We start from the raw sequence: 25,401 nt of genomic DNA on the forward strand, positions 1-25,401 counted from the left end.
CATTCAGAGCTGGACACTGGCCTAGACAGTGGCTCTCAAATCCCATGAATTTAAAAATAACTTAAATGTGTGTTTCTATAATCCATAATTGGATTCAAAATCAGTAATTACTATTATCCTTTTAAGGTGTACCAATGGAAGAATGAACAAAACGGTGAATGCGTTCTGGAAATATTTTATGTCATGAGGCATACTTGATAATCCAGCCTGTGGACAGTCTGAAAATTGATTTCGAAATGAAAACAAAAGTGATCCAATTAATGTCAAACCCTGTGAATTAATGTGGGTCAATAGAATGCACTGCCTCACCTATTTGTAAAGACTTTGCTGTAGTTGTAAACTTGAATCTCCAGCATCTCATTCCCATCAATATTACTGGCAATAGGCCATCGGAAAGTCTGCAAATGAAATAAAGAGGGATTAGAATCAGTATGTCTTGTCAGAATATTTCCATTAACCTGGGTATTAAAGGAAAATAATGAGCAGTAGATTACTGTTAATTAAAATCCAGCACTTTGATTAACTGAGGACAAGGCTACAGCACATGATGATAGATCAATCTGTCTCAGTTTCAAAGTGCTATAAAAACATTGGCAGAATTTTAGAAAATAAGATAAATTGGCAAGTTACCCATTCACTTTTTATGGCTAACTGTTATTAATATACCTATGCCAATTTTTATTTTCTTTCTTCTGTGTGCTCTTTGAATCTCTCAATACATGTCCATATACATCTGCAAGAGGTTGTGTTCTGGTGAAATTTTAACACTATATTTGCTCTTTGAAGCTGCCTGACTGTGATGAACAGTATTAATAACTGCCGTAAACAGTACCTGACCTTTAATACCTTGCCCCTTTAAGAGGCTTGGAACCCTGGGGGACTCCGCCTCTGGCTACGCCCCCAGGAAACGGTATATAGGATAAGGCTCCATGTGGTGAGCATACTTCTCTCGGATGCTGTTCAGTTCTCTGTAGATTAAAGCCTTTTGATTACCGACCTCGCTCTCACATCGTAATTGAGGGTGCCTCACTGACTTACTGAGTATTTCCAGTGTTCTCCCAATGGCAGGATGGTGGGCCTCATTATTGCCCCAAAATGAATTCACTGGGATGAAAAGACCATAGTCACGGTCACAAACTACCCTGTGGAATGGTTCCCCTGCCACATTGATGGCTTGATAATGATTTTAAAATGTTTAGAATGTTGTAGAGGGTGCATCCATTTTGAAACACCCTTGCATTCACCTGTCTCCCTCAGCAACACCCACCCCTTCAAGTGAGGTTGATGACTGTGCAGAGCTTCAAGTCTTTTCATTGGGCCTTCTGCCTTGATATCCTACCCATGATCCTAAAATGGATGGCAAACATGGAAACAGCACTTAATTGGTCACCTCCATATTTCCACCTGGCACCATCATGGTGGGAACGTGCATTTGCAATCTGTAATGAGAAGGATTAAATAAAGACCTCAAAGTAAAGGATCCTCGAGGGTAGAGTGATCATAACCTGATTAAATTCCACATTCAGTTTGAGAGTGAAAATTGTGGGTCAATAATTTGTGTCTGAAACTTAAATAAAGATATTTACAAGGGTATGAAAAGTGTTGGCTAAGTGGTTTGTCAAAATAGAGTAAGAGGTAATTCGATAGAGAAGCAGTGGCAAACATTGAAGGAAGTATTTCATAATTCCCGACATGGATATATTTTATTGAAGAAGAAGGACTCTCAGGATGCATCATCTCTGGCTATCTAAGGAAATTAAGGATAGTATCAAATTGAAAGCAAAACATACAGTGCTGCAAAAGGTAGTGGTGGAAACTAGAAGAGGATGACCAGCAGCTAATAAAGAAGGGTATGGAGTGTGAGAGAAAACTAGCAAGAGATATAATGATGGAAAATAAAAGCTTCTATAAGTGCGTAAGTAGGAAAAGAGTAACTAAGGCAAGCACTGATCCCTTAGAATGTGACATTAAGAAATTATTATTTTTTTTTAATTTAGAGTACCCAATTAGTTTTTTTTCCAATTAAGGGGCAATTTACCATGGCCAATCCATGGTAAACTTGCACATCTTTGGGTTGTGGGGATGAAACTCACGCAGGCACAGGGAGAATGTGCAAACTCCACATGGACAGTGACCCAGGGCCGGGATTTGAACCTGGGTCCTCAGCGCCGTGGTCCCACATGCCACCCTTCGGAAATTAATAATGGGAAACGGAAATGGCAGATATTTAAACAAATATTTAGCATTTGTCTTCACAGTAGCTCAAATTGTATCCCAAGAATAATGGAAAATCAAGGGCCGAAAAGGAGAGAGGAACTTAAAACTATCACTGCAGAAAAAATAATGAGAATACCAAAGGAACCTAAAGTTGCGAAGTCCCCTGGACCTGATGGTCAGCATCCTAGGGCTTTAAAAGAAGTAGCTGTAGAGATAATGGTTGCAATCTTTCAAAATTCCTAGATTCTGGAAATGTCCCAATGACTGATCAGAAAAAGGCAAATGTAACACCTCTGTTCAAGGAAGAGACAGAAAGCAGGAAACTGTAGGTCAGTTAACCTAATATCTGTCATTGGGAAACTGCTGGACTGCATTATTAAATAGGTAATAACAGGAAGCGGGATGCTCCTTCCCACCAGCCCCATTTTCCGGCGCGGTGCACCCCCACCAGCAGCAAGATTCTCCGTTCCCACAGCCAGCCAATGGGGTTTTCCATTGTGGCCACCCCACGCTGTCGGGAAAGCTGTGGGCGTGGGTGAGCGTCCGGCGAAGTGGAGCATCCCGTTGATGGAGAATTCCCCAGAGGATGTTTAGAAAATCAAAATACAATCAGGCAGAGTTAACATGGTTCTGTGGAAATTGTGATTGATAAATTAATGATGTAACAAACAGGATAAATAAAGGGGAACCAGTAGATATTGTGCACTTGGATTTCGAAAAGGCATGGTGTCACATAAAAGGTTACTGCACCAGATAAAAGCTTATGGTGCTGGGGTTATTATATTAGCATGTATAGCAGCCTGGCTAATGAACATGCACCAGAGATTCAGGGCAAATTGCTCATTTCAGGATGGCAAACTAACTGGGGGAGTACCACAGGGATCAGTATTGGATAACTGACTATTTATGATCTCTATCGATGACTTGGACCAACTGTAGTGCAACCAAGTTTGCTGATGATAAAAAAAGGTAAGAAAGCAAGTTCGTGAGGAAGATACAAAGAGTCTGCAAAGGGATTTGATAGGTTAAGTCGTCAAAGAATTGTCAGATGGAGTATAATATGGGAAATATGAGGTTGTCCACTTTTGAAGGAAGAATAAAAATCAAATATTAAACGGGACCTGACTGCAGAATGTTGCAGTGCAAAGGGATCTGGATGTCCTTATACATGAATTACAGGAGGTTAGCATGCAGGCACAGCAAGTAATTAGTAAGGCAAGTGGAATGTTGGCCTTTCTTGCCCAGTGTGTGGTGTATAAAAGTGGGCAAACCCTACTACAACAGTGATGAGACCACATCTAGAGTACCCTCTGGTTTTGGTCACCTCCACAGTTGTCATACATAGGCTGTCCTGGAAGGGTCAGCGGTGTGTGAATGATTCCTCCCCCTGATGTTAGGGAAATGTGGGACTTGCTGGATGACTTTATCCATTTGAATTCCTGTCTCTGGTTCTGCCAGAGTACTTTGACAAGGCTGACATAGAACCTAACTATGTTCCAAAAGTTGGTTCACTCACAGCAAGATACCATTTGCCTTCTTGCTTTGGATGGACATGCTATGACTCTTCTCTTCAAGCCCAGCAGGTGCCCCAGTTGTACTGGTATTGGTTTGGGTGCCACTGACTATAATAATAATCAGTTATTGTTACAAGTAGGCTTCAATAAAATTATTGTGAAAAGCCCCTAGTCACCACATTCCAGCACCTGTTCAGGGAGGCTGATACGGGAATTGAACCCACACTGCTGGCCTTGTTCTGCATTACAAGCCAGCTGCTTAGTCCACTGTGCTAAACCAGCCCCTTATATATAATCTCAGGAATTCTAAAGGGATCAGATCATAATAATTAAGAGTGGTAGAAGGCTACTCAGCCCGACCAGCCTGCCCTGCTATTAAATAAGACCAGGACTGATCTGATTGTGGTCTTAACTCTACTTTCCCTGCTCCATGATGATACTTCACAATATCTTCTTGCCTATGCATCTGCACACACACTATTTTTCTTCATTATCCTTTACTCCATCTGTTCTACCAGCCATTATCCGGCCATCTGAAACTTTCCGTTTTTTCACGCCTCTCCCATCTTTCAAAATACATCGTCAAAGCCTTCTTCCTCAACCATGCCTTTAGTTCTCCATCCCAGCTTCTGCTTTGCTTCACTCTAGCCTTGTTGGAAAGAACATTAAGACAGAGTGCCTTGTAAATGGTTGGTATTACACTGAGGCTTACATGTCATGTGCATCCATTCAACCAAATGTTATACTCAAACACGTGCCAAGGAAATAGTAAGTATCCATCTTGGAGTAGATTACATGTAGATAAATAGAAAGGTGTTTGTTTATCCACCTATTGAGCTCATTTCTCCATGAAAACTAATGACAGCATCTAATTTCTTCTTGAATTATGCCAATATTTGTGCTCCAGTACCCACCCCAGTCTGTGCTATCTACCTTGGGCACTGAAGTATATGTAATTCTGCATCTGTTGTGCATTGTAGATTTCTCTTTAAAATGCTCTGAGGTCCAATGCTCTGTTGTATGTTAGTAGAGCTGCATGCCATCTGTTATTATTATACAAACCTTTTCCTCAGGCGAATCTTAATCAATCTGCATTTGCACTAGTTGGGTTTGGCAGCATTCCCCAAGTGCATTTAACAGCACTTCAGGAGATATTTACATGCCTCAATGTTAAGATAAATAGCATGGAAAAAATGTTGAATGCTACCTTATCATGTCAGACCACTAAGTGTCGATCATCTAACTTCTATCCTGAAATGATGCAACAGAAATAATGAAAGCAAATGAAGTAAGCTTACAATTCTGAAATATGATTTGGTGTTGATTTAACTTGGATAAACCTTTCCAACCATGAACCAGAAAGATTTGGATTAAAGTCAAGTTCCATTGAATTGTAACCCAGACAACATTGGCCTCATCAAGCACTGCTTTTAGGATGAGAAGCTAAACTAAGACCCTGTCCATTCATTTTGGGTTTGTAGCAGAGATGTGGGGTAGATTTTCAATCATCTGTGGGGATGAGGTTGGGTGTTCCCTTGGATGGCATGTTAGCTTTGTGCCGCCTCCGTAATGCACTACAAAAGGAGGGTATTGGTGGTGGGGAGGCTGGAATATAAATGGCTAATAGATGGGATATGCTAATATATAACATAGATAATGATGTGATCGACTCTTGAGAGGTTGGAATCGTGCCGAGGAGCAATGTGCCTAGTCTGTATCCTGTTTAGATATAGTACTGATAAATAGTATAGTGCTAATAAACAAGTGTTAAGCAGATATGAGAGTATGTCTACAATCTGTCTAAGAACCAAGTCCCATGCCTAGTGTCCAAGATGGAAGGAGCCAATCTCAGATCAAGAGCTGAATATTATGCTCCCAGATCCGGAACGTTCATTAATTCGAGGAGCGTAATATGGAACATGATGACGCCTGGCACCATTTCTGATGTCATCACACTGGTTTGTGATAATACGGTCCGTGGGCGGGTCAGAAAGTCAGAAACCCGCTCAAGTTATTCAATTGGAAATTGAGAAGACAATTATGGTCATTAACGATCCAACTCACAGAAATAATATCCTCTGAAAGTAATAATATGTCTTCAAGTTGAGAATCACAACAGATGAGGAATCCATTTTTTAAATGGGACAGTTTGGGCGAATATTGAATCTACAGCTGAAACAAGAATCTGAGCTTTGCAGTTAACCCTTCATGGACTGCAGAGACTGCTCATGTGAATGAGCAGGGAAACCGTTTTGAGCTTATTTAATCAGGAGGGCCCTCCTCTGACTCAGAGGGATCGTTTGATTGATTTTATTTCCTGTTCATTACCCAGGGTGTAAAGTCTATGAAACAAATGGTCATTAATGGTCTCAGTTGGAAACATACCCTCCAGTGAGGAGGAGAGAAGGATTAGGAGGAGGAAGAGGAGGAGGAGAAGGGTGAAAGGAAGAAGGGAATCCAGGGAGCCTCAGGATGCTGTGCTTTTGCAGGAAGGTGATAGAGCACCTTCTCCCAGAGACCCTCAGCGGAGGTGCAGATGATCTTATGCTGCCCCAGGAGTATACAGGCAGGCATCTAGCTATCTGCAGCTGTGCGAGACTTGGTGCTCAAGTAGAATCAGCTTTCAAGAGCCATGGTAATGTCACTTTGTGAGATACTCATCTAACTGCGTTGGGGGTCACCCAATGCCTGTCGCATTGTAGGCCTCTTCACAACAGGCTCATTCCAGGATGCTTGTCGAGATGTAAGACTGGCAACTGCATCTCCTTCACCAGGGTGTCCAGAGTTGAATGGATAGTCTTAAGGTGATCCTGTCAACCGTATAACAAGATAATTTCATGTCATGCTCAATGGCATGGTCTAGGATAATTGTGTCCTTGAAGAATCATGCTACCTTCGATGAGCAGCAGACTCAATTACCTCCTGCATGCACTAGCAGGATCTGTGGCACATTGGGCCAATATTGCTCATCCTGATGCCATACCCACTCCGGCTGACTTCATTGAGTCTTTTGTGGCACTTGGACCAAGTCCTTCTCACTTCATCTACACCTGACTCCTCTTTGGCCTCCTCGTTGCATGCAGCACAAGTCTGGCTGGGCTTCCTCCTCTGATCAGCGGTTGGCATGAGCTTATCCGTGTCAGGAGGGAACCAAAGCGGCCTCACTGAATCTGGGGGCTGGTTTGGCCTTTCTAAAATGCCGCTACCTTTACTCTGGAAGAGGAGATATCTATATCTATACGTAACAAATGGACAACTCCCCAATGCCAAAAGGTGAGAGACGTTTAAAAATATGAGCCACCGATGATGATTGACACGGGGCGTGATTTAACGGGAAAAGAACAGAGTCCCTGTTTGGGTGTGTTTAATGGGGTGTTTGCTGATGGTTGCAGAGCTGAGAATGACCCCACTATTAAATGGGACTCTGCTTTCTTTTTGGGCCTCGGCGTGGGCACCGATCGCGGGCAGCGGGTCCAATACCCGCGCACTCTTTGTTCCTCCACCACCCCGCAGGATCAGTACGCGGGGCGGCTGAGGGGCATGACGGCCCGCGCATGCGCGGGTTTGACGGATATGCATGATGGCGTCATCCGCGCATGCGCGGGTTGGAGCAGTCCAACCCGCGCATGCGCGGCTGACATCATCGAGCGCGTCAGCCGCCGTGACGCTTGGCGCGCGGGCTTAGCGGCGGTCGCTAAGCATCAATGCCGTGCTTCATGGGGCCGCGCTGCTTGCCCCACCCGGGAGGGAGAATCGGGTCCTGGGAGGTGGCGCAGAGGCTGCCGTGAAACACGCCCAGTTTCACGGCAGCCTTTACGACTCTCCGCATTTGCGGAGAATCGCGCCCTTCAAGATATATGGGGATATTTGTACAAAAGTAACTTTTTAACTGCCGTCAAAAACTCCCTAATACATGGTAAGAATGCTAGTAAGTGCCTTTGGATGTTTTACAATGTGGTATATAAATGTAAGTTCCTGCTGTTGTTGTTAAATAGGACAAGTGGTTTATTCTAGGAACAATGCCGGATTCGTTGGGTTTATCTCTGCACACATACTCTATCACAGTTTGCCCAAACAGGACTGCAATTATTCTTCGAGGATACTCCACTGCAATGCAGCTTTTGACCCAGATTACTTGCTGATGGATTTTGCAGCTATTATCACAAGGTGCAGTGCAGCTGCCTTTCTTGGTTCTTAATGGAGGAGTACAAAAGCCCACAACTGCAAGTCCCCTGGCGAAATTTCAACAACACAGTGTGGGACATTGTCAATGTTGAATCCACATCAAAGGTTAGGATCGATCATCGAGCATTTACCACTACTCTTGAAAATATACCTTTCCACAAAACAAGACTCTGCTCCAGTGCCGGGTCACCGCTGCCACACAAGAGGTGAGAGGAAAAGGTGAATACCCCAATTTCATATCACTTCAACTCTGTGATGTGATGTGAACTCAGATAAATAATAAATAAGGTACAGAAGAAACAAAGAGCAAATAAATATCAGCATCAAAGGTGACCAGACTAAACGAGAGTATGTCACCCCATAAAGCACAAGCATTGAATTTTATTCAAGTTCTCACATTCAATATTTCCATGTGATTTTGGCTGATTTAAAGATCTAAGACCGATACAGAAATTCCATGTGGATATGAATGCTTATTGAGCAATGAGCTTGAAACGCAAATCATTTACTTCCTTCCATGAGCAAAATTGAACTGGTTTAAAAGCCACCAAAATATTTTCGATAAAGCGAGAGTTCCAAAGCAGGTTGTGACAAGACGCTCGCTGCATCCATTTTATATTATCAAATTTAATTTTCAAACTCAGAAGTTAGCTTGCTGACATTCTCATCACCACAAAAGATATGCTGCGGGATTCTCCGGGAATCGGCGGGGCGAGCAGAAACAGAGCAGTGGAGTGACGGGAACCACTCTGGCGTCGGGCCGCCCCAAAAGTGCGGAATCCTCTGCACCTTTAGGGGTTAGGCCGGCGCCGGAGTTGTTTGTGCCACACCGGCCGGCGTGGAAGGCCATTGGCGCCGTGCCAGCCGGGGCCGAAGGGACTCCACCGGCTGGCGTGGGTCCGCGCATGCGCGGGGATGACATCAGCAGGGGGAAGGGTTCACAATCATATTCGCGCCGGCCATCGCAAGCGCTTACACGGCTGTTGCGGAGGAATAGAGTGTGTCCATGGCACAGGCCCGGCGGCGGATCGGTGGGCGGGCCAGGCCATCGTGGGGGCACCCACCGGGGCCAGATTGCCCCGCGCCCCACCCCCCCCTCCCCGAGGACCCCAGAGCCCGCCCACGCCGCCAGGTCCTGACAATAAGGGACCTACTCCAATTTACGCCGGCGGGACCTGCATAGAACGGGCGTGACGTCCGCCCATTGCGAGCAGGAGAATCGCTGTGGGGGGGGGGACCACCAACCGGCGCGGCGCGATTCCTGCCCCCGCTAAATCTCTGGCACCGGAGAATTCGTTAGCCGGCGGGGGCAGGATTCACGGCGCCCCCCCAGTGATTCTCTGACCCGGCGGGGGGGGGGGGGGTTGAGGAATCCGGCCCATGTTATGAGGAACATGTTTCACGTTAGACTGCTTTTGGGAGCAATAACCTTTGAAAATAATTCTGCCATAGTGGCTGATGACCCTCCTGTGTTCACACCATGAGTAAGTGAGCCAAACACCAGAGAATTATAGATTGGTTACAGCACAGAAGATAGAGATAGAGAAATACAGCACAGAACAGGCCCTTCGGCCCACGATGTTGTGTCAAACTTTTGTCCTAGGTTAATCATAGAATTTTGGACAATTTTTCATGGCCAATCCACCCAACCTGCACATCTTTGGACTGTGGGAGGAAACGGGAGCACCCGGAGGAAACCCACGCACACACGGGGAGGATGTGCAGACTCCACACAGACAGTGACCCAAGTCAAAATCGAACTTGGGACCCTGGAGCTGTGAAGCAATTGTGCTATCCACAATGCTACCGTGCTGCCCTTAATAAGTTAACCTACACTCCATTATTCTACCCTAATCCATGTACCTATCCAATAGCCGCTTGAAGGTCCCTAACTTTTCCGACTCAACTACTTCCACAGGCAATGCATTCCATTCCCCACTACTCTCTGGGTAAAGAACCTACCTCTGACATCCCCTCTATATCTTCCACCATTTACCTTAAATTTATGTCCCCTTGTAATGGTGTGTTCCACCCGGGGAAAAAGTCTCTGACTGTCTACTCTATCTATTCCCCTGATTATCTTATAAACCTCTATCAAGTCACCCCTCATCCTTCTCCGTTCTAATGAGAAAAGGCCTAGCACCCTCAACCTTTCCTCGTATGACCTACTCTCCATTCCAGGCAACATCCTGGTAAATCTCCTTTGCACCTTTTTCAAAGCTTCCACATCCTTCCTAAAATGAGGTGACCAGAACTGCACACAGTACTCCAAATGAGGCCTGACCAAGGTTTTGTACAGCTGCATCATCACCTCACGGCTCTTAAATTCAATCCCTCTGCTAATGAACGCTAGCACACCATAGGCCTTCTTCACAGCTCTATCCACTTGAGTGGCAACTTTCAAAGATCTATGAACATAGACCCCAAGATCTCTCTGCTCCTCCACATTGCCAAGAACCCTACCATTAACCCTGTATTCCGCATTCATATTTGTCCTTCCAAAATGGACAACCTCACACTTGTCAGGGTTAAACTCCATCTGCCACTTCTCAGTCCAGCTCTGCATTCTATCTATGTCTCTTTGAAGTCAACAACAGCCCTCCTCACTATCCACAACTCCACCAATCTTCGTATCATCTTCAAATTTACTGACCCACCCTTCAACTCCCTCATCCAAGTCGTTAATGAAAATCACAAGCAGCCAAGGACCCAGAACTGATCCCTGCGGTATGCCACTGATAACTGGGCACCAGGCTGAATATTTGCCATCCACCACCACTCTCTGTCTTCTATCGGTTAGCCAGTTTGTTATCCAACTGGCCAAATTTCCCACTACCCCATGCCTCCTTACTTTCTGCATAAGCCTACAACGGGGAACCTTATCAAATGCCTTACTAAAATCCATGTACACTACATCCACTGCTTTACCTTCATCCACATGCTTGGTCACCTCCTCAAAGAAGTCAATGAGACTTGTAAGGCAAGACCTACCCCTCACAAATCCATGCTGACTATCCCTAATCAAGCAATGCCTTTCCAGATGCTCAGAAATCCTATCCCTCAGTACCCTTTCCATTACTTTGCCTACCACCGAAGTAAGACTAACTGGCCTGTAATTCCCAGGGTTATCCCTATTCCCTTTTTTGAACAGGGGCACGACATTCGCCACTCTCCAATCCTCTGGTACCACCCCTGTTGACAGTGAGGACGAAAAGATCATTGCCAACGGCTTTGCAATTTCATTTCTTGCTTCCCATAGAATCCTTGGATATATCCCGTCAGGCCCGGGGGACTTGTCTATCCTCAAGTTTTTCAAAACGCGCAACACATCTTCCTTCCTGACAAGTATCTCCTCAAGCTTATCAGTCTGCTTCACGCTGTCCTCTCCAACAATATGGCCCCTCTCGTTTGTAAATACTGAAGAAAAATACTTGTTCAAGACCTCTCCTATCTCTTCAGACTCAATACACAATCTCCCGCTACTGTCCTTAATCGGACCTACCCTCGCTCTAGTCATTCTCATATTTCTCACATATGTGTAAAAGGCCTTGGGGTTTTCCTTGATCCTACCCGCCAAAGATTTTTCATGCCCTCTCTTAGCTCTCCTAATCCCTTTCTTCAGTTCCCTCCTGGCTATCTTGTATCCCTCCAGCGCCCTGTCTGAACCTTGTTTCTTCAGCCTTACATAAGTCTCCTTCTTCCTCTTAACAAGACATTCAACCTCTCTTGTCAACCATGGTTCCCTCACTCGACCATCTCTTCCCTGCTTGACAGGGACATACATATCAAAGACACGCAGTACCTGTTCCTTGAACAAGTTCCACATTTCACTTGTGTCCTTCCCTGACAGCCTATGTTCCCAACTTCTGCACTTCAATTCTTGTCTGACAACATTGTATTTACCCTTCCCCCAATTATAAACCTTGTCCTGTTGCACGCACCTACCCCTCTCCATAACTAAAGTGAAAGTCACAGAATTGTGGTCACTACCTCCAAAATGCTCCCCCACTAACAAATCTATCACCTGCCCTGGTTCATTACCAAGTACTAAATCTAATATGGCCTCCCCCCTGGTCGGACAATCTACATACTGTGTTAGAAAAGCTTCCTGGACACACTGCACCAACACTACCCCATCTAAACTATTTGATCTAAAGAGTTTCCACTCAATGTTTGGGAAGTTGAAGTCACCCATGACTACTACCCTGTGACTTCTGCACCTTTCCAAAATCTGTTTCCCAATCTGTTCCTCCACATCTCTGCTGCTATTGGGGGGCCTATAGAAAACTCCCAACAAGGTGACTGCTCCTTTCTTATTTCTGACTTCAACCCATATTACCTCAGTAGGTAGATCCCCCTCGAACTGCCTTTCTGCAGTTGTTATACTATCTCTAATTAACAATGCCACCCCCCACCTCTTTTACCATCCTCCCTAATCTTGTTGAAACATCTATAACCAGGGACCTCCAACAACCATTTCTGCCCCTCTTCTATCCAAGTTTCCGTGATGGCCACCACATCATAGTCCCAAGTACCGATCCATGCCTTAAGTTCACCCACCTTATTCCTGATGCTTCTTGCATTAAAGTATACACACTTCAACCCATCTCCTTTCCTGCAAGTACTCTCCTTTGTCAGTGTTACCTTCCCCACTGCATCACTACGTGCTTTGGCGTCCTGACTATCGGCTTCCTTAGTTGCTGGACTACAGATCCGGTTCCCATTCCCCTGCCAAATTAGTTTAAACCACCCCACCAGGATATTGGTGCCCCTCTGGTTCAGATGCAACCCGTCCTGCTTGTACAGGTCCCACCTTCCCCAGAATGCGCTCCAATTATCCAAATACCTGAAGCCCTCCCTCCTACACCATTTCTGCAGCCACGTGTTCAACTGCACTCTCTCCCTATTCCTAGCCTCGCTATCACGTGGCACCGGCAACAAACCAGAGATGACAACTCTGTCTGTCCTGGCCTTTAACTTCCAGCCTAACTCCCTAAACTTGTTTATTACCGCCACACCCTTTTTCCTACCTACGTCGTTGGTACCAATGTGCACCACGACTTCTGGCTGCTCACCCTCCCCCTTCAGGATCCTGATGACACGATCCGAGACATCCCTGGCCCTGGCACCCGGGAGGCAACATACCTTTCGGGAGTCTCGCTCGCGACCACAGAATCTCCTATCTATTCCCCTAACCATTGAATCTCCTATTACTATTGCTTTTCTATGCTCCCCCCTTCCCTTCTGATCCCCAGAGCCAGAGACCTGGCCGCTGGGGCCTTCCCCCGGTAGGTCATCCCCCCCAACAGCATCCAAAACGGTATACTTGTTTTGAAGTGGAACGGCCACGAGGGATCCCTGCACTGTCTGCCTGTTAGTTTTCTTTCCCCTGACTGTAACCCAGGTACTCTTGTCCAGTACCTTTGGTGTGGCTACCTCCCTGTAACTCTTCTCGATAACCCCCTCTGCGTCCCGGATGATCCGAAGTTCATCCAGCTCCAGCTCCAGTACCTTAACACGGTCTCTGATGAGCTGGAGTTGGGTGCACTTCCCGCAGGTATAGTCAACGGGGACACCAGTGGTTTCCCTCACCACCCACATCCTACAGGAGGAGCATACAACTGCCCGAGCCTCCATCCCCTCTTACTTTACAGAATTAGCTGCCCTGTAGACCAACTGGACCTCCGCCCTCCGACTCTACTTCCAGTCAGCTGTACTCTAAACTCCTGGCTCCCTTCACGGTCTTTGATAAATATAGGAAATGAAATGTAAGGAGCACCTTACTCCCTCCTCACCTAACTCCCTCAGTCACCAAACTCTCACTGTAGCACTCAAATGCCACAAGCTCAGCACTCCAGTGCAAACCTAAGGAAGTAATTCAGCCCGATTATGTTGTGTTGGCTCTCTGAGACCAATTCAACTAGTTCCACTCTCCCACCTTTTCCCTGTAACCCTGCAAATCTTTTCTCATCAGATAATTATCCAGCCCATTTTGAAAACCACGATTGAGCCAACCTCAACCACAATGTCAACCAGCATTGACGGGCACTGTGAGAGGGACGACTCAATCAAAGAGGCTGTTGCTTGGTGGTGGTGGGCTCCCCTCTGCTAAACAGGTATCATGCTTGTCTCTTTGGCCCTTCAGACTGAGACCCTATCAATTCTGCAAGGCTCTGTAATAGAGGCTGCTCCTGCATTGACGCAAGCACAGCAACCTTTGGTGGAGACCACATGTGCACCTTTGGCATGAGAACTGGAACCAGGGGCAGATGCAATAGAGCAGGTTGCCTCCACCTCCTCTTCATACACATGGGCACCATCACATAGGGGTGGGTGTGAGTACCTGGTGCCATAATGTTAATTCCATGGGTGGGTCACTTGGATGAAGTTAGCTCTGCGATTTTTCTGTTTTATTGTTCCAATAATATTGCTTGATGATATCGATCAGTCTTATGTGTGTTAACGTTGTCGTGGGGACTTGTATAGAAAGCTGTGGAGGAATGAGGCTGCAGGGAAAAGAGGGAGTGCTAGGAATGGGCACTGCCTTGTTGTGAGTCCCTGATCAATGAAATGTGTGGCCCGATGGTGGTGATGGAGATCCCATGCTTCATGGCACGATTTAACGGGAAAGGTTCACATGTCATATCTGGTGAAGGTACCCGGGTGCTCTCCGATGGCTGGGATGGCAAATGCAGCCCGCATTTCATGGCACTTAGTGCCGGAAATGACTGTCCCGCCAGCTGATTCACCACAACATGCCCAGCTGCTCCCCGCTATCAAGGGTGATCGGCACATAAACGCTTCCTACAAACTCGCCCCCAGGCAGCACACGACCATGTCACCATTAGGCCTGCTCATCGCATCAGGGGATGCCGAGCTGGACAGGTTGCTGGATGCCGTGGAGGCAGGATGGGACACATGTTCACCAAGAGGGTCGGTGGACCAGCAACAAGGCCGCCAATTTAAAAAATCATTTAAAAACCAGCATTGCTGGTTAGGCCAACATTTATTCCCTATTACTAGTTGCCCTTCAGAAGGTGATGGTAAATTGCCTTCTTGAACCACTGTAGTCCCTGAGGTGTAGGTAAAACCACAGTCCTGTTAGGGAGGGAGCTCCAGAATTTTGACCCAGCGACAGTGAAGGGAACGTGATACATTTCCAAGTCGGGGTGGTGAGTGACTTGGAGGAGAACCCCCGGGTTGTTGTGCTCCCTGGTATCTGCTGCTCTTGTCTTTCTAGATGGTAGTGGTCATAGCCTGCTTTGTCCTGGATGGTGACGAGCTTCTTGAGTGTTGTTGGAGCTGCACTCATCCAGACAAATGGAGAGTATTTTATTACACTCCTGTTTTGTGCTTTGTAGATGGTGGACATACTTTGGAAGGTGAGGAGGTGAGTTACTTGCCGTAGAATTCCCAACCTTTGCCTGCTCTGGTAGCCACAGTATTAATATAGCTAGCCCAGTTCTGTTTCTGATCAATAGGAACCCCCAGAATTGTGGGGTTTCAGCGATGGTAATGCTGATGGTTAGATCCTCTCTTGCAGGAGATGGTCATTGCCTGGCACTTGTGTGGCATGAATGTTACTTGCCACTTGTCAACCCAAGCCTGGATCTTGTTCAGGTCTGACTGAATTGAACATGGTCTGCTTCATTATCTGAGGAGTCGTGAATGGTGCTGAACATTGTGCAATCATCTGCGAACATTCCCACTTCTGACCTTACGATGAGAGGTCATTGATGAAGCAGCTGAAATGATTGGGCCGAGACACTACCCTGAGGAACTGCTGCAGTGATGTACTGGAGCTGAGATGATTGGCATCCAACCACCACAACTATCTTCCTTTGTGCCAGGAATGACTCCAACCAGTGGAGAATTTTCCCCTGATTCCCATTGACTCCAGTTTAGCTAGGGTTCCTTGATGCCATACTCCGTCAAATGATGTCATGATGTCAAGGGCAGTCACTCCCACATCACTTCTGGCATGCAGCTCTTTTGTCAATGTTTGAACCAAGGCTGCACCGAGGTCAAGAGCTGAGTAACCCTGGTTGAACCCAAACTGAGCGTCCAGAGCAGGTTATTGCTGAATAAGTGCTGTTGATAGCAGTGTTGAAGACTCCTTCCATCACCTTGCTGATGATGGAGAGTAGACTGATAGGGCGATAATTGGCTAGGTTTGATTTGTCCTGTTTCTTGTGTACAGTACATACCTGGGCAATTTTCCACGTTGCTGGGTAGATGCCAGTGTTGTACTGGAACAGCTTGACTCGGGGTACAGCAAGTACTGGAGCACAAGTCTTCAGTACTATTGCCAAAATATTGTTAGGGCCCAATAGCATTTGCAGTATCCAGTGCCTTCAGCTGTTTCTTGATATCACATGGAGTGAATTCTGGGGACCTCAGGGGGAGACCAAGGTGGATCATGCACTCAGCACTTCTGGCTGAAGATTGTAGCAAATGTTTCCGCCTTGTCTGTTGCATAGAGATGCTGGGCTCCTCCAACATTGAGGATGGGGATATTTGTGGAGCCTCCTCCTCCAGTGAGTTGTTTAATTGTCCACCACCATTCACGGCTGGATGTGGCAGGACTACAGAGCTTTGTTCTGATGTGTTCATTGTTGAATCACTTAGCTCTGTCTATTACATGCTGCTTATGTTGATTGGCACACAAGTAGTCCTGTTGTAGCTCCATCAGATTGACACATTATTTTTAGGTATGCCTGATGTTGCTCCTGGCATGTCTCCTGCTCTATATATTGAACCAGGGTTGATCCCCTGGTTTGGTGGCAATGGTTGAGTGGGGGATATGCCGGACATGAGGTTACAGATTGTGATTGGGTACAATTCTGCTGCTGCTGATGGCCCTCATGGATGCCCAGTCTTAAGTTGCTAGATCTGTTCGAAGTCTAACCTATTTAGCACGGTGGTAGTCACACAACACGATGGAGGGTAGCCTCCATGTGAAGACGGGACGTTGTCTCCACAAGGACTGTGCAGTGACCGCTTCTACTGACACTGTCATGGACAGATGCATCTGCGGCAGGCAGGTTGATGAGGATGAGGTTAAGTAGGTTTTTCCCTCTTGTTGGTTCCCTCACCACCTGCTGCAATCCCAGTCTAGTAGCTATGCCCTTTAGGACTCGACCAGCTCAGTCTGTGGGGGTGCTACCGAACCGAAGGGTGACGGACATTAAAGTCCCCGACCCAGATCATATTCTGCGGCCTTGTCACCCTCAGTGCTTCCTCCAACATGGAGGAATAGTGATTTATCAGCTGATGGTGGATGGTATGTGGTCATAAGCAGGTGGTTTCCTTGCTCATGTTTAACCTGAAGCTATCAGACTTCATGGGGTCCAGAGTCGATGTTGGGGACTCCGAGGGAAACTCTCATTTGACTGCATAACGCTGTGCTGCAACTTCTGCTTGGTCTGGTGAGACAGGACATAACCAAGAATGGGGACAGTGAATCATAAAATCATAGAATTTACGGTACGGAAGGAGGCCATTTGGCCCATCGAGTCTGCACCAGCCCTTGGAAAGAGTACCCTACTTAAGCCCATACCTCCACCCCTATCCACGTATCCCAGTAACCCCACCTAACCATTTTGGACACTAAGGGCAATTTAGCATGGTCAATCCACCTAACCTGCACATTGTTGGACTGTGGGAGGAAACCGGAGCACCCGGAGGAAACCCACGCAGACACGGAGAGAACATGCAGTCCCTGCACAGGCAGTGACCCAAGCCAGGAATCAAACCTGGGACCCTAGAGGTGTGAAGCAACTGTGCTAACCACTGTGCTCACGTGTGTCTGGACATTGTCTGTAAGCTATGATTCTGGGAGTATGACTATGTCAGGCTGTTGCTTAACTGGTCTGTGACAGCTCTCCCAACCATGGCACAAGCTCTCAGACGTTAGTAAGGAGGAGTTTGCCATTGTAATTTTCAGTGTCTTGGTCGATGCTGGGTGGTCCGTCCGGTTCATTCCTTTCTCATGTTTTTAATAATAATAATCGCTTATTGTCACAAGAACGCTTCAATTAAGTTACTGTGAAAAGCCTCTAGTTGCCACATTCCGCCGCCTGCTCGTGAAGGCCGGTACGGGAATTGAACCCGCGCTGCTGGCATTGTTCTGCATTACAAACCAGCTGTTTAGCCCACTGTGCTAAACCAGCCCCTATAGCGGTTTTATAACGGTTAAATACAACTAAGTGACTTACAAAGCCAATTCAGAGAACATTTAAGAGTCAACCACATTGCTGTGGTTCTGGAGTCATACGTTGGCCAGACCAGGTAAGGATAGCACTAAAGGACATTAGTGAACCCGATGATGAACCAGACAATCGACAATGGTTTCATGGTCATCATTAGACTTTTAATTCCAGATATTTTATCTGAGTTTAAATTCAACAACCTGCCATGGTGGGATTTGAACTCAGGCCCCCAAATAATTACCCTGGGTCTCTGGATTACTATCCCAGCGGAAATACCACTATGCCACTATGCCACTGCCTCCCCAGCAGCCCTCAGTTCGGGCAGCATGACTAGGAGGACTGACATACAATGTCCAAAGAGAACCCGTGACCTCCACCGGGTCACAAGTCTACGTTAACACCGGCCTCCAGGCATTAGTCCTGCCTGCCACCCCCCTGATCTCTGCCCCAACTACCCCAGCAACAAGTCGGCGGCTAGCACCTCGCACCCCGCCCCACCTTGATGCAGCAAGCATGCGGCTCACAATGGCAGCCGCCCTCTGTCCCTGCAGAAGGCATGACAGGGCAGGAGAAATGGTGAGCCATTTGCCATCAAAACTCCTCACAGTATTCCAGATGGGGTCTGACCAGAGTCTTATACAGCCTCAGAAAACATGTTACACCTGAGACGTGTGAAGCCTCTGTGACGTTATTCTTCACAGTGGGCCTGCTCTCCACCCCCCCCCCCCCCCCAAAAAAAAACACCCTCCCCAGCTTCCCTCCGCTCACAACCCCCAGTGGCCCTATAGTTCCCGGGAACCAAGCACAAACCTGCAAGGTGCACTGCCTGGATCACAGAACAGCTGCATATTCAGTGATGAAAGCTTTTTCTGTTGAGGAATCCAGCTTGCTGCTCTGTCAGTACCCTCAGGGCTACATGGGTACAATTGATTTCCCACTGGACTTGGAGGAATCCGTTGATGGCAGCAAAGTCCATTTCTCATCTCTCGTCACTCTGATGCCAATTGTTTGCGCAGCACGACTTTCCCCTAACTCCTGCTGCTCAGGTGATGTTCCTCTCGGGACTCCCAGCTCTCAGTGTTGAGAAATGCAAAGCTGAATTTTATAGCTCCCTAGGGGTGGGTTGGTAGGTGAAGCTATGGGGGAAGGGTTGTAAAATATTGTGCATTGCCAGCAGTGGCATTGGTGGCACCTATCTGCCAACCGCCACCCGACTGAAATGGCCATGAGAGAGGTGCCAGGTGTGCCTCACTCACTTGTGGAGTAATTAAGGCCTTTCACTGGACAATTAATCATCACTTAAGGACTTCCTCCTGTGGTGACCAGAATTTTACCCATGACAGAGGAGGCTGGTGCCAATTGTCAAACTTGCCCTGTGAAATGTGGTGGGCTGATGACTTGGCAAAGGAAGGGTGGTATGTGCCTCCTCTACTGGCCATCTGTGTGAATCATATCGCCCCTCCCCCCCAAAGATATTCCTCCTTCCTACACTGTTTTCTGAGCCCAACCACTCCACACCAGAACTTACTAGAAGACTGTAAGTGATTTACACTCGGAGAGTAGGAAATCAAGGGATTTCTATACTTAGCTAGCCAACAGTCAAACTATGGGGAGGAAATTACTTTGTTGGGACACCTTGGACAGGTTAATTGTGGGCCTGGACCCCTTTTGATTGGCCTTTTTATGTCCATGGGTTAGGCTGATAATGGGTTATGAGTATATGGTGCATATTCTGCTTGTTGGATCCAACAACTGTAGGATTCCAATTTGGAAATATAAGCAGTCTGTCCTCTGCTGTCTTCGCCTTCTGGCCCGATCACCAAATCCCCAGCCCCAGTCTCCATTCTGAACCTGGCTCAAACCCCAGCACCAATTTCCTGTTTGCTCATCACCTAAACTCTGAGCTTCATCCTCTATTTCCCCTCCACTACATCACCGGATTCCTGGGAAATGAAAAAAATGAAATGAAAAACAATGAAAATGGGGTGGAGTTCTCTGATAATGGGGCTATGTCCCCACGCCCGCGAGAAAACTGGACTTTCCTGGAGAAAGTCCAGGGTGATTCTCCATTTTGCAGGGGGATAGCAGGGCCCTGGAGTGCTCCTCGCAGCTCCGGCTGCCGATACGGGGCCCTGCACTTCCAGCAGCAACTTCGCGCAACACGGCAGACCGACATCACGGGTCGGCCCCGACAACATAGGTCCTGAGATCGCACGCCCCCGCCGATCAGTGGCCTCGATCGCGAGCCTGGCCGTCCTGGAGGCACCCCCCCCCGGTGATGGATCCCCCTGTCCCCCCCCCCCACCAGGGCGGCCGTGGACTGAGTCCGCAGCCGCCATGCTGAGTGCCCGCTGGGTGGAACCATGAGTGAACCATGTTGGTGGGAACCCGGCCAGTTGCCGGCAGAGAATCGCCGCGGGGTCCTCTTTGAAAGAATGGTGTAGCCATACCAAAACTGGAGAAATTGACACTGTAGAGGCAGCTACCATCACAACCACACCCAGCTGCGGAAAGCAATCGCCCAGAAAACAAGGGCAGTTGGTTAAAATTAAAAACTTGAACCGAGAAGATTATGCCTTCGCTGAAAATGAAGATGGTTTTTCCAAACGTGGAAAAATAACCTTTGCGTGGTAATTATCTGCTGGATTTATCTCATAGAATTGGATAATATTGGTTGTTGTTTGGGAACAAGGGGCATCTCAGAGTTCAGGAAACATAGGCCGTTGGGAACAAAGGGGTAACTTCATATAATTCTGTGTATGTATGGCCATTAGTATAGTCAAGCGTACTGTTGTAGTTTATTATATTCCTATATAAATCAGGGGCTGGTTTAGCTCACAAGGCTAAATCGCTGGCTTTTAAAGCAGACCAAGCAGGCCAGCAGCACGGTTCGATTCCCGTACCAGCCTCCCCGGACAGGTGCCGGAATGTGGCGACTTGGGGCTTTTCACAGTAACTTCATTGAAGCCTACTTGACAATAAGCGATTTTCATTTTTCATTTCATTGTTGTTGTGTGTTTCTCTTTTAAGTTAATAAATATTCTTTACTAATTGACCACAAAATGACAGACATGTCTTTTCTCCCAATGTACCAAATTGAAAACATGCACCGCAATTAACTGGTGTTCCAAGTTACACTTCTGGGTTTTGAGATACCCTCGCATTAATATCTGCGGGGTTTATAACAGTAGTCCTGGATACCTTCATTAGTTGTCATTAATCATCTCGACAGATGCATGGAAGAAGTTGGTGTTAGTAGCAAGCTAACTGTAGTCATCTTTTACTCTTATACAGTTCCTCCTTCCCGCGTTCTACCTCAGTTCAACTAAAGAATCATCATACACACTGTAGTGATATCATCACAGGGCAGCACGGTAGCATGGTGGTTAGCATCAATGCTTCACAGCTCCAGGGTCCCAGGTTCGATTCCCGGCTGGGTCACTGTCTGTGCGGAGTCTGCACGTCCTCCCCGTGTGTGCGTGGGTTTCCTCCGGGTGCTCCGGTTTCCTCCCACAGACCAAAGATGTGCGGGTTAGGTGGATTGGCCATGCTAAATTGCCCGTAGTGTCCTAAAAAGTAAGGTTAAGGGGGGGGTTGTTGGGTTACGGGTATAGGGTGGATACGTGGGTTTGAGTAGGGTGATCATTGCTCGGCACAACATCGAGGGCCGAAGGGCCTGTTCTGTGCTGTACTGTTCTATGGTTGTATTGTAACCAACTGACCACTAGGAGTCTCACTAGTACATAAGTGAAGTCAGCTGACCAGAAACTGGCTGGAAGGAAGTAAAAGAGAGAGCTTGCATGTGCGTGAATTTGTTGTTGTTCGTCTATTGTCTTGTATATAGTTTACCCCCAGTTAGTGTAAATAAATCATTTATAACTTTAACTACAAGTGTTCTTGTAATAAATCAGGTCATCTAACAAGAATGTTACATCATACCAGAGTGAGAAGGTATTAAACACAGAGAAAAAGAAAAACTATTAGCCTACCACAGAGATTTGCAGATTTACCAGACTGCAGAATTAACACCATGGAGTCATTGATGCCATCAAAGCTTTCATGGTAATGTAGACAGCAACTGGCAAATGTTTAAACAACAATTTAATCTGTTCCTTCTTGCAGTAAGTTTAGATGATCAATCAGATTCACTTAAGGTAGCAATGTCCCCAACAGCGGCAGGGTCAGAAGCAATTGCTGTGTTTCATATGTTTAACTTTTCAAACGATGAAGATAGTAAAAATTTTAATTAAGTAATTCAAAAGTTTGATGCCCATTGTAGCCCCAGCAAGAATGAAATTGCTGAACGCTATGTGTTTAGATCATGTTTACAGAAGACTGGAGAGTCCATAGATCAGTTCAAAGTTAAAAGCTAAAACTTCTAATTTCTTTGTAGTAAAATCGTCCATGATACGGGACCAGATTGTCTTTGGTGTGAATGAAAATAAACTGAGGGAACGGTTGCTGAGAGAATCGGAGCTGTCTTTGGAACAAATAGTTCAGATTTGTCAGGCTCACGAGCTAGTAGCACAGCATTCTGAAATGTTTCTCAGTAATAGAACATAGAACATAGAACACTACAGCGCAGTACGGGCCCTTCGGCCCTCGATGTTGCGCCGACCTGTGAAACCATCTGAAGCCTATCTGACCTACACTATTCCATTTTCATCCATATGTCTATCCAGTGACCACTTAAATATCCTTAAAGTTGGCGAGTCTACTACTATTGCAGGCAGGGCGTTCCACACCCCTACTACTCTCTGAGTAAAGAAACTGCCTCTGACATCTGTCCTATATCTCTCACCCCTCAATTTAAAGCTATGTCCCCTCGTGTTGGTCATCACCATCCGAGGAAAAAGACTCTCACTGTCCACCCTATCTAACCCTCTGACTATCTTATATGTCTCTATTAAGTCACCTCTCAGCCTTCTCCTCTCTAACGAAAACAACCTCAATTCCCTGAGCCTTTCCTCGTAAGACCTTCCCTCCATACCAGGCAACATCCTAGTAAATCTCCTCTGAACCCTTTCCAAAGCTTCCACATCCTTCCTATAATGTGGTGACCAGAACTGCATGCAGTACTCCAGGTGTGGCCGCACCAGAGTTATGTACAGCTGCAGCATGACCTTGTGGTTCCGAAACTCAATCCCCCTGCTTATAAAGGCTAGCACACCATATGCCTTCTTAACAGCCCTATTAACCTGCGTGGCAACTTTCAGGGATTTATGTACCTGGATGCCGAGATCTCTCTGTTCATCTACACTACCAAGAATCTTGCCATTAGCCCAGTACTCTGCATTCCTGTTACTCCTTCCAAAGTGAACCACCTCACACTTTTCCGCATTAAACTCCATCTGCCACCTCTCAGCCCAGCTCTGCAGCTTATCTATGTCCCTCTGTATCCTATAACATCCAGAGGCCAGTCCAGAAAACATGTCCATTAAAAGGGGGAGGGGGATGTAGTGATCTGTGCATCTCTACGTACATCTGCACATACACCAGGGACTACAGACAGATGTAACAGCCACAGCATCACTAGAGGGCAGCATCAGTGACGGGTATAAAGGATCCAGCCCAAGGGAGGATCCGACTCTTTCAGAAGCACAGGGCTAGTGAGCAGCAGCAGACAGAGACAGCTCAGCATAGGCAGCTTACCTTAGCTTCACTGGTCATACCTCTTGACTGTATTATATCTAGTTAAACTCTGGAAACAGAACAAACCCATTGAATAAAGTATGTGTGTTAACTGGAAGTCTACAATCTTTATTCAGACTTAGAGAATAACATAAACGGTACACTGGTGCCAAAGCCAATTTAATAAGCATGACTGAATTGAAAAATATAAAAATTTGGCCGATTAGAAGAAATCACAAAATATCTCTGGGAGACTATAATGGTTCAAGTATTAAAGTTATGGTGCTTGTGACTTGCGTGTGGTGGTAAGGAACACAGTTTATTCTGTCCCATTTTATATTGTATCCGTGGGCTTGGATTTATTATTAGGTGATCAGTCTTGTGAAGAATTAGGTCAGGTATATCGCATCCACAATGGATTGGATCAACACTCTAATGATTCGGAGAACATTATTAGCAAATTCACCTCTGGTTTCACAGGATTTGGTACACTATCATTCACCAACAAAACCTGCGGTGCAGGCACCCAGAAGAGTACCTGCACCTCTTTGGGATCGCCTCAAAAAGGAGCTAGACGGGGAGGCACATGGCACAGTGGTTAGCACTAGGGCTACACAACTGAGGACTGGTTCAAATCCCGGCCCTAGGTCACCGTCCGTGTGGGGTTTGCACATTTTCCCCGTGTCTGTGTGGGTTTCACTCCCACAACCCAAAGATTTGCAGATTATGTGGATTGGCCATTCTTAATTGCCCCTTCGACCATAAAGAACATAGAATATACAGTGCAGAAGGAGGCCATTCGGCCCATCGAGTCTGCACCGACCCACTTAAAACCTCACTTCCACCCTATCCCCATAACCCAATAACCCCTCCTAACTTTTTTGGTCACTAAGGGCAATTTAGCATGACCAATCCACCTAACCTGCACGTCTTTTGACTGTGGTAGGAAACCGGAGTACTTGGAGGAATCCAACGCAGACACAGGGAGAATGTGCAGACTCCGCACAGACAGTGACCCAGCGGGGAATCGAACCTGGGACCCTGGCACTGTGAAGCCACAGTGCTATCCCCTTGTGCTACCCTGCTGCCCTTAAGACCATAAGACATAGGAGCAGAATTAGGCCACTTGGCCCATCGAGTCTGCACCGCTATTCAATCATGGCTGATATATTTCTCTTCCCCAGTCTCCTACCTTCTCCCAATAACCCCTGTTCCACTTATTAATCAAGAGATAATTAATTAATTCCAATTAATTGGGAAAAATCATTGTGCTAACTATGCTAACCACTGTGCTACTATGCCCCCCGCACATAATGTGAGAGTAACAAATTTATGGAGGTATAATGGGCAGCACGGAAGTACAGTGGTTAGCACAGTTGCTTCACAGCCCTCGGGTCCCAGGTTTGATTCCTGGCTTGAGTCACTGTCTATGTGGAGTCTGCATGTTCTCCCCGTGTTTGTGTGGGTTTCCTCCAGGTGCTCCGGTTTCTTCCCACAGTCCAAAGATATGCAGGTTAGGTGGATTGGCCATGCTAAATTGCCCCTTAGTGTCCAAAAAGGTTGGGTAGGGTTACTGGGCTACATAGATAGGATGGAGGCTTAAATTGGGTGCTCTTTCTAAGAGCCCGTGCAGATATGATGGG

At 46.6% G+C, this 25,401-nt stretch overlaps 1 protein-coding gene across 13 annotated transcripts in view; it reads right to left on the reverse strand.

Annotated features, from left to right (window-relative positions):
- The window catches only part of otofa (otoferlin a), a 500,940-nt gene that overhangs the window by 398,245 nt on the left and 77,294 nt on the right, over positions 1-25,401 (reverse strand). For all 13 annotated transcript variants that reach the window (XM_038800135.1, XM_038800124.1, XM_038800129.1 and 10 more), the window contains exon 3: positions 310-398. In XM_038800135.1, the coding sequence (XP_038656063.1) occupies positions 310-398 (89 nt within the window). The remainder of the gene's footprint in view (positions 1-309; positions 399-25,401) is intronic.

This window comes from Scyliorhinus canicula, chromosome 6, assembly GCF_902713615.1.
Source record: "Scyliorhinus canicula chromosome 6, sScyCan1.1, whole genome shotgun sequence".
Lineage (NCBI taxonomy): Eukaryota > Metazoa > Chordata > Chondrichthyes > Carcharhiniformes > Scyliorhinidae > Scyliorhinus > Scyliorhinus canicula.